The 10,198-nt window shown below is 30.9% G+C and overlaps 1 protein-coding gene across 6 annotated transcripts in view; it reads left to right on the forward strand.

Annotated features, from left to right (window-relative positions):
• Window positions 1-10,198, forward strand: part of Tusc3 (tumor suppressor candidate 3) — a 312,880-nt gene that overhangs the window by 174,681 nt on the left and 128,001 nt on the right. For all 6 annotated transcript variants that reach the window (XR_007343351.1, XM_048791805.1, XM_048791806.1 and 3 more), the window contains exon 7: window positions 538-601. Coding sequence is in view for 5 of the 6 variants with exons in the window: in XM_048791805.1 (XP_048647762.1) it covers window positions 538-601 (64 nt within the window). In the remaining variant the exon portion in view is untranslated. The remainder of the gene's footprint in view (window positions 1-537; window positions 602-10,198) is intronic.

Below are 10,198 nucleotides of genomic sequence, written 5' to 3' on the forward strand. Positions count from 1 at the left end.
TGTAATTAAGTGGTATTAAATACATGTATGTAAAATTCTTCCTAAGTGTAAAACTAAATTATGTATTTTGAAATAAGAAAAATACAGTTTCAATAATTGCACTTTGAAAAAAATGAAATGCTATCTTGAAATATGTGCATTTTATGAAGCTAACTCCTTATTGTAGAAACTTTGGTAAACTGGAAAAGAGTAATTTGACAAGTTTTGAAACTTATTTAAATGGTGAAAAATCAGCAGTTTTATTTACTATAACTTGTAATCTTATGTCATCAAGTAAATTTGTGTCTGTGTTTGTGAGAAATCTTTTAACAACTTTACATTTATATATAAGTTTACTCTTTGTTAAATTTCTGTCTACGGTTTAGTAATATCATGAACTAACATTTTCATCTATTTCAAGTTAACTAAGAATTATTTTATTCAAAAGAATTATAAATAGGAACTTCTTTATATTGTTTATCTTCATGACATGAAACTCTGAAGTAATTATATCTTTTTCCCAGATTGTTAATTTTGTTTCTTTTTCTTGTTTTATAGAGCTACATTCATGGGAGCAGCCAGGCTCAATTCGTGGCAGAATCACACATTATTCTGGTACTGAGTATCCTTTAATACAACTGATGAATTGAAAAGGGCAAAACAAAGCTGCATACTGTCAAGTTGATTTTATTTCTGGCAGTAAATATCAAGACTTTTAAAAGATATTAAATTTTAAACTTTATGATTAGCTTTCTAATTCCTTTGCTAATTTCCTATTACAGTGTAATTTTATTGTTATGCTGAATCATTAACAAACTATAATTTTCTTTTTTCTTCTTCTTTTTCAACTGACTTGAATCATAAGTATTGCTTTTATTCTGCCTTGACTACTACTGGCTAGATATTTAGTTTGTTTATGTGGTTTTCACTGCAGGATCCCTGTGACATAAATAGCATAAAAAATAAGCAGTTATCTTCTATGTTCTGTATGCATTAAGTGAAATAGCACACATAAAACATTTAGTACTCATAAAAGACTATTTGGTTTAATTTCCTTTTTTTTCTTTCATCTTTCTCATTCAGAATTTTACTAGGTTGCAGATAGTATGCATAAATACATATTTGTTGTTTTTTTCTTTAGCACCAAACAAGGTATAGATGACCAGAAGAATATTCCATATATTTGTAAGAAATGTAGCCTGAACTATCAATCACAGTGTTACTTTTTTAAAAAAAATTTTAATATTTATTTTTCAGTTTTCGGTGGACACAACATCTTTATTTTATTTTTATGTGGTGCTGAGGATTGAACCCAGCGCCCCGCGCATGCCAGGTGAGCACGCTACCGCTTGAGCCACATCCCCAGCCCCACAGTGTTACTTTTTAAAAAAATTTTTTTAGATGTTTGTTGATGGACTTTTACTTTATTTATTTGTTTATATGCAGTGCTGAGAAATGAACCCAGTGCCTCACACATGCTAGGCAAGTGCTCTACCACTGAGCCACAACCCCAGCCCAATCACAGTATTACTGAAGTATTTGAAATGTTTAAATTTTTCCAGAGGAAGATTTATTGAACCCTTCTAATCATGTACTTTACGGGATAATGAAAAAAAAAATACTGTTTTAAGACTGAACTTTAGAAATGAAGTTTGAAGAGATTCTAAATGTCCAGTTTATCCTCTGGAAGCTAAATGTTGTGTTTCTGAAATTCATCTAGAAAACATTGTCATCTTTTTCCTCTGTGTAATTTCTCAAAATTTTAATTTTTCCCATCTTAATTACCATATTTGGATGCACACACAGAGTTAGGTATATCTATAGCTGATGCCTTGTTTGCATTACCTGTGCACATAGGATATCAAAATTGAGAAACTTCCATGATGAAACTAAAAAGAACAAACCTAAAATTCATATGAAAGCAAAGGAGACAATGAATAGCCAGCCAAAACAATCCTGATCAAAAGGAGTGAGGCTAGAGACATCATAATACCTTATTTCAAACAGTACTTAAAACAGAATGGTAATGGCATAAAAACAGAAGTTTATTCCAATGGAATAGAGAGCATAGAAATAAACCTCATACAGCTATAGGTATATTATTCTTAACAGAGGTACCAAAAACATACACTGGCAAAAAGTCAGCTGTATATAGGGAATTGAAACTAGATCCCTCTCACAAAAACAACTCCAAATGGATCAAACACCTAAAATGTAAGTCCCAGAACTTTGAAACTGCTCAAAGAAAACAGGAAAAATCCTTAAAGATATAAGCAAGACAACAGCTTTCTGAATATGACTTTAATAGCTAACTGAGTGTAGTGGCTAATGCCTCTAATCCCAGCAACTCAGGAGGCTGAAGCAGGAGGATCACAAATTCAGGCCCAGCCTCAGGAAATTAGCAAGGCCCTAAGGAACACCAAAAAAAGTAATAATCCTATCAATAATTGAGCAAAGGAACTGAACGGACACTCTCAAAAGAAAAAAGTACAAATGACCTTTAAATATATGGAAAAAATACTTGATTTCTTTAGCTATCAGGAAAATACAAAACTATATTGAGATTCTTGCTATCATCAAGAATATACAAAATAATAAGACTGATGAGAATAAAGGGGAAAAGAAACCCCTGTGCATGGTGTGAATGTAAATTAGTATAGTCACTATGTAAATCAACATGGTGGTTCCAAAAATAACTAGAACTACCATATGATTTAGCTGTTCTACTACTGGGTATCTGCCCAAAAGAATTAAAGTCAGAATACTCTATAGAGATAACTGTATAATTCAAAATAGCCAAGTTATGGACTCACCCTAGGTGCCTGTTAGTATATGCACAATAGAGTAATATTCAGAACAAAATGGCATGTGTTCCCTCATTTGGAATCTAAGGGAAAGAAAAAGACAACATGAAATAACAGGGAGAAGAGAAGGGCATTAGGAGGATCACAGTTAGGGGAGTAGATATGATATTTTCATATACTAATATTTGTATTATATTTCATAGTATATTTGCATATACTAATGAAATCCATTGTTCTGTGTAATTAAAAGGCACTGATTTAAGAGAAAAAAAAAAAGAGAATTGTTCCACGGTAGAGGAGGCTAAAGACACATGACAACTTAATGGAATATGTTATTCTGGACTAGATTCTATAATAGAAATTTAAAATAAAAATAAAGTCACAGGGGCTAGGGCTGTGGCTCAGCAGTAGAGCGCTCGCTTAGTACGTGCCAGGCACTGGGTTAAATCCTCAGCACCACATAAATATAAATTTTAAAAAAGGTATATAAAAAAAAGCTTTAAAATATAAAGTTGCAGAGAATACTATTGGATAAACTAACAAAATCAAATGTATATGAAATATTAGTAAAAGGTTTTATGCCAATGTTAAATTTACGGAACACGATAAATAAGTACATAAAGTAATTTTCCTAATATACAATGGAATATTCTCTAAAAAAAGAAAAAAAATCTGTGATGATGAGTATTTTTTTGCTTTAGTTTTTCCATAGATTGGAATTGGAAATATCTACATTTGAATATACATTTCTCATATTTTGTGATCTTGTTTAAACAGTACTATATTTCTAGACTCCAGCTTTAATATGGTAAAAGTTAGTGTTTTTTTGTGTATAAGAGGAGCCTTAATTGAGAAAATGAAATATATATGAACATGTCAGTTTTCCTCTTTATTAAATAATAAAGGCATAGCCTTATTTAGCCTTTATTTTTTTTTAAAGTTTGTCTATGAAAATACATTTGTGCTAAAACAAATGGTAAAAAAATACCAAGTATTTGTTGCAGGTAAATTGATTTATGCTAAAACAAATGGTAAGAAACACCAAGTATTTATTGAGGTTAAATTGTTTTAAACTCTTATTTATGTACATACTATTGTTTCATTTTTTCATGTTCTCTAATTTGTTTCAGTCCATGGGCTATACTTTATCCAAAGTAGCAAGTCTATTAAAACACATCAGGAATACCTAGCAATGAAAAGCTGTGTTGAGACTATTATTCCATTGTGTGGCAGGAATTCGCCAAGTTTTCATTTCACATATCATTGACATCAAGCTGAGATTTAGGATGCGAAGACATTTCACAAGCAGTATGAAGTGTTCAATATATATTTTAGCAGGAATACAGAAAAGAATTAAAAGTCCCTGTTTTCTATATGCCAGCAGTAATTATTTGCTTTATTTCACCTGTGTATTTTTATTTTAGAGATATAATAGATATATAAAGAGAAAGAAAAAAATTCTTTTAAAACCATGGACTTATTAATATTATCAGTAAATGTTTAAAAAATGCCATTTTATGGTAATTTCTTATTTTAATTTCACTTGAGAAAGTCTACAGGTATTTTTGAACTTAGCACATTTTAAAAATTTTACATGTGTATTTTTTCTGTTAGTGCAAAAAAAGTAAATATCAGATAGTTAGTTTGTGTTTATCTGTACAGAATATTTCTACCTTTTGGTTTCCTCCTTCTAATTTGGTAAGTCAGATTATTAGATGCAGTTGCTATATACAAAGTTTTGTTGTAAAAACCTAAGGGAAAAGAGACGAAGTTTTTTGGTGTCATTGGTTAGAAATTCATATTTAATCTCAGTAAGATTTTTCTTTTTATCAGTAGTGTTTTTTTTCTTATTGTGTTGTTTTTATCCTTTTTAAATAATAATTCTAAGTATTGTATAAAAGAAAACTATGACAAAAGAATAATGAAGTATTGCAGGAGGCAGCTATAGAAGAGCAGCTTGCTGCCTAGAGAAGTTTGACTAAGTTTTCAGCTCTGTTTTGAAGTGCAAAAAGGAGACTCACAAAGGAGTGTAATCAGTACAGAAGTACATATTGAAATTTAGGTGCCTTATTTATTCATTCATTCACTTATGGTACTGGGGATTGAACCCAAGGGTGCTGAAACCACTGAGTCACATCCCCAGCTCTTTTTAGTGTTTTATTTAGAGACAGGGTCTCACTGAGTTGCATAGTGGCTTTGAACTCGAGATCCTCCTGTCTCAGCCTCCTGAGCTGCCAGGATCACAGGTGTGCACCACCAAGCCCAGCCCCTTATTAATTCTTCAGGATGTATTGTAAGGTTGTAACCAGATTGCCTGATAAATTTTGATGTGGAGAGATAAATAGTGTCACATCTTTTTTCTGTTCAAGCAGTCAATCAAGGAGGTTCGTTCTAGTAATACATTGAGGATAGAGTTCAAAAGAGAGAGCAGAGAAATTGGGAGGTACTAACAATTGACTGTAGAGGAGAAACTTAAATAATGATGAGTGACTCAGTGACTCATTGAAAGGAAGAAGCATCAAAACTTGATGGTATGTGTTACAAGTGAGGTTCATGAATAGGAATAACATGACTCAGGAATTCAGAAATGTATTGGAGGATAGCTTTACATTAACAATCTTAAGAAATACAGGAGGAAAATAAGGCATGAAAAGAAATAAGCCTAACAAATTATTAAGTTTAATAGGCTTCATATTTGATGGATGAAAAGGGTTTACTTTGTTTAGAGTGCTTAATATCATAATGTCAATCAGTTGCATAGTGAAGAATAAATTTTTCAACCCATTTTTTGTACTCATATTTTCCCAGTAGGTCAAAATTTCTGTGGTGAACAGGCCACTGGTAGTCTTTCAAGATTATAGTGTAAGTACATTTGTTAGGCATTTCTAAAAGATTGTTTCCCTAAAGATATAGTGGATATGTTTGTATTTGTTTAGTTAGTCTGTCATATTACTGTGCAAAATACCATACCTTCTTGCATTACAAAATGAACAGTTTTTTTGGTAGAGCATAAGTATATAACTATAAATACCTACATGTGAGCACCTGCTAGCCACTGAGGTATAAAAGTTGCCAAAATTTATTGACAATGTCCCCGATGTGTGTGTAAACGAAGAGATAGTTTTACAACAAATAATGATGCAAATTATTTATTTCAATTTATGTTCTTAAGAAAGCTTTCAAATGCCCCAGATGTGATAAATCTCAGGGTTAAGATAATGGGTCTCAACTGGAATTATTAAATTACACTCATATGATTTTTGAAACTATAATTTCTTGAATTAATATGTATATGAAATACATTAGCATATAACATTATCTATAAAACATTTTATATAATTTCACAAAGTAGGAATTTTGAGCTATAGTGATCACATGGGAAAGCAGGATATGCTTTAGGTTGTAGAATCTTCTCAATACAAAACTTCATATATGACTTTTAATGAGATAACTTGTTTTTTTTTTTTTTACTAAATGTACTTACAAGCATGGCACAGTAGAATAAACAAAATTGCAAGTAGTGATTTGTTTTTATTATAGAGCAACTTGTTTTCACAATTAGAGGAATATTTTCAGAAATGCATTGTTTTATTATCTTAAGTATCTGCAGTTGTTTCTACCAGTGGATAAGAAGGGTAGTGGTAGGTAGGAGAAAATTGTCATTTAAAACTTTATTTAAAATTCCAAATTATAGTGAATGTCCATTGGTCATAGTTTTTCCCACTGAATTAAGATATGGTTTATGTCTGCCAGTATGTATAGTACACATGAGTTCTAGGATCAACTTTGTTGTCTACTGTATAAGCTTTGACCTGATACTGTACTTTAATTCTTCACATTCTTAATGTTATGGAATCACAAGAAGATCACATGAAATAAGTATCAGTTGGAAATAAGAGTATTGATACAAAAAAACAAAAGTTTTACTAGCAATAATTTTTAAATATTTTAATGTTTACTCTTACAAAAATCACATTGCATTTCCTATAAGATATATATTTGTTTTCTATTTATTATGAAAGAATTTCATTCTGCATTTGTTTCCAATTTGTGCTAAAGAGTATTTTTTTTATTTTAATGAGTATATCTAAGGAGAAGTATACTATAGAAGAAAATTAATGATGAATGCAAGTTAAAGATAATTTTAGATTATATTCTTAAGTATTTTATAATGTGCTAACATTTTTTTCAACATCTGTTCTCATTTATCTTTAAATTGACAAAATCTCAATTTTCTTCCTAGAAGCATCAGTAAATTTACCATAATATGCAATTGAGAATGAATTATAATGAAATGTAGATATATTTGTTATTAGTTCTGTAGGGTGTATAATGCTTCTGTGGGTTGTATGTAATTCACACAATACCAGTTTATTTTATGTGGATATCAGTATTTTGACTTTTAAGCAGTAGGACAATGATCAGCAATGATCACATTGTCTGTGACCACTTTTGCAATGAACACCAGATTCGAGTAAGAGCAACAGACAGCATACAGCTTGCAGTGGTTGAAAATATTTACTTTCTGTCTCTTATAAAAAGTTTGCAAACTCCTGCTCTGTAGAATGTGGTCAATAAAGAAAAGTGAGGTCTATGACTTTATCACTCCAAGAACAGTTCCTGTTAACTTTTTGATATCTTTTTTTCTTCCCACTGTGACTTTTTTGCATTTGTTTTGAAAGAGATTAAGCTATATTTTATATGCTTTTCATTTTCATTTGGCATGGTGACAATTGTTTTACTTCATGATTAAGAACTTTTTATCAGCTTCATTTTATATGACTACTTAGTCTACCACCTATAAGTACCATACACTATAGTTGACATTTGTGTTTTTAATATTTCACTAGTATAAATGACCCTTAAGTAAACATTTTCGTATTGTCAATTTTAAAGGCAGGTTGAGGTGCACCAAATGTGAAAACAAAGACTTTTTGAGGCAAAGTGCAGATGACTACCCTGAAAACACATATACTAATGTCCAGAATACATTCTTCAAAATGGTACCTGAGGAGTCTGGTTTTTATAAATAAAAAGAGAACACATTGGTTGAGATAGTTACATTAAGTGGCAGGAATAGCACAGATTGTTGATTGGACATGGCTCACTTGTTATACATTTCAGGGAAAGAACTGCATAGCAGGAAAGGCTTTTACTGGGGTATTTATTATCTTTATAACATTGGGGAGTTGGCAGAAACCTGCTTTGCCAGGTCAGAGTGACCTAGGTGACTGCAGTCTCATGCCTGATGCTTGATGTATTCCCTGGGTCACAAAATTCTTTTGGTATTCTATAGTTTGCTTTGTTTACTTAGAATGGCTTTATATGAGTGGAGTTCCTAGGCATATTCTTGGAATATGCATCTATTCCTGACACATAGTGAATTATCATTGAGATCTGCTGAGTTTTTTGACATGCTGCACCCTCTTAATATTTAAGACTTGACAATTCCTTTCCCTTCCTGCCTTATTTATTTAGTATAATAGGGATTTTGCTTATATATACACTTACATAATTTAAAAATACTGCATCATTACTGCATGTGCTTCCAACACAAATAGTACATTATGAGAGTTTGATTTAAAAGCAACATGTAAAGAAATGATATAAAGGTAAACCATAATCTAGACAGATGTGTTTGAGAAAACAGTTTTGTGAATAATTTGCAAACATATTTGGAAAATCTATAAAATGAAAATGATCTTGGAGAAGTAAAAGAGGTTTTTAATGCTCTATGCTTTATGAAAAAAAAGATTTTTATGTTTAGCATAAAAATGTTTTATGCTGAAAATCAAGCTAGCTACTTTTGCTCCTTTAACCCACTCTCATCATCATTTTCATCTAACCCTGATTCATTTGTTGTAATTTATTTTATCCTTTTTTTTGATTTGCACCTTTTTCTCTCTGTAACTTTGAGAAGGTTATGTAGACTTCTCTGGACTTGAATTTCCTTTTGTATAAACTGGTAATAATAACATCAAAGTGTGTTGGGTAAGATGGTAAACAAAACAATATTTCTGCTCTGTAGGGGCTAAAATTGTAGTGGTAGGAGAATAACAATAAAGTAAAGAAGAAAAGATGCAGTCTGAAAGTTTTTTTTTTCAAAACAATGTTATAATAATAAGTAAAAGGAATTAGGGCAAAGAAGGCTTCTCTGATAAGATCATTTGAGCAGAGAACTGATAGAGGTAAGGGAGGGAGTTAGAAGGACATCTGGGAGAAAACCATTTCAAGCAGTGGAAATAATAAGTTCAAAGATCCTAAGGGAGAGGAATGTCAGTCTTGTTAGAATACTAGTAAAGATAAGAGTAAGACCAAAAAAGGACAGACGAATGTGGGCATCGATTTGAGGTACAAATCATGTATGAACTCAAGGTTATTTTGAGGTCTTTAGATTTTATTCAAAGTGAGATAAAAAGCTATTAGAGTAAGAATAACATTATCTGACTTGAGTTAAAGGTACATGAAAAGGCCATAGATGTTTTTAAGACATAAGGTTAGCAATTAATTTCATAAGCAAGAAACAACTAAATTCATAAAGAAAAATGTTACTTAATTTGGCTGTGTTAAAATTAGGTCTTCTGCTTGATAAAATTATTAAAAAGAAAAGCCATAAAGCAGTAGAATCTGCATGTAGCACTTCAGTCAATTTGTGTTCAGAAAAAGTGAAAGACATTCTACAAATTAATGAGAAAATAAGATTTGTTAAAGTTGGCAAAAGAAAACAAACAAGCATGTACAAATGATTGAACACAAAAATAAGAATGAGCATATCAAAAGATGCTCAGACTCAAGTGGGGAATATTAATGCAGCTCCCCACTTACCTGTTTGATAAAATGAATAGTACAAAGGTACTGTGTTCATTGAATATAAGAAAAATGGAAATTCTTACATTGCCAATTTTTTAAAAACTATCATTATGCCTAACAAATTTGAAACTACATATACCTGACCTCAAAAATTCTGTGTCCAGGTGTACACCCTTCACAAAAAATAATGTGCACTAGGAGAACTATAAAAAGTATTTCTTTGTAAGAATATTTGTAATAGCAAACATTGGGAACAAATTGAATGTCATCAATAAGAGAAAGCAATAAAATATATTGCAATCTTATGAAAAAATGTTTAAATTTTTATGAAATTAAAAAGTATTTTAAATAAGAAGCCATTGCTCACAATTCAGAGGAAGAATAGTAAAAATGGAATGAAGATACATCCAGTTACTATCCATTAAAATATACTTTTGAGTAATATACATTTCACTGAGATAGTATCTGTATGTTTATGTGTATAAAAATTTAACCTTGAGGATATCTTAATATATGGTTTTTGCTTTTAAAATTGTCAAGCATTTAATTTTGTAAATTTTATTTTCCCTAGTAATAGAAATAATGCCAACCCCCCCCCCCCCCCC

The sequence above is a fragment of the Marmota marmota genome, unplaced genomic scaffold (assembly GCF_001458135.2).
Source record: "Marmota marmota marmota unplaced genomic scaffold, marMar, whole genome shotgun sequence".
Classification (NCBI taxonomy): Eukaryota; Metazoa; Chordata; class Mammalia; order Rodentia; family Sciuridae; genus Marmota; species Marmota marmota.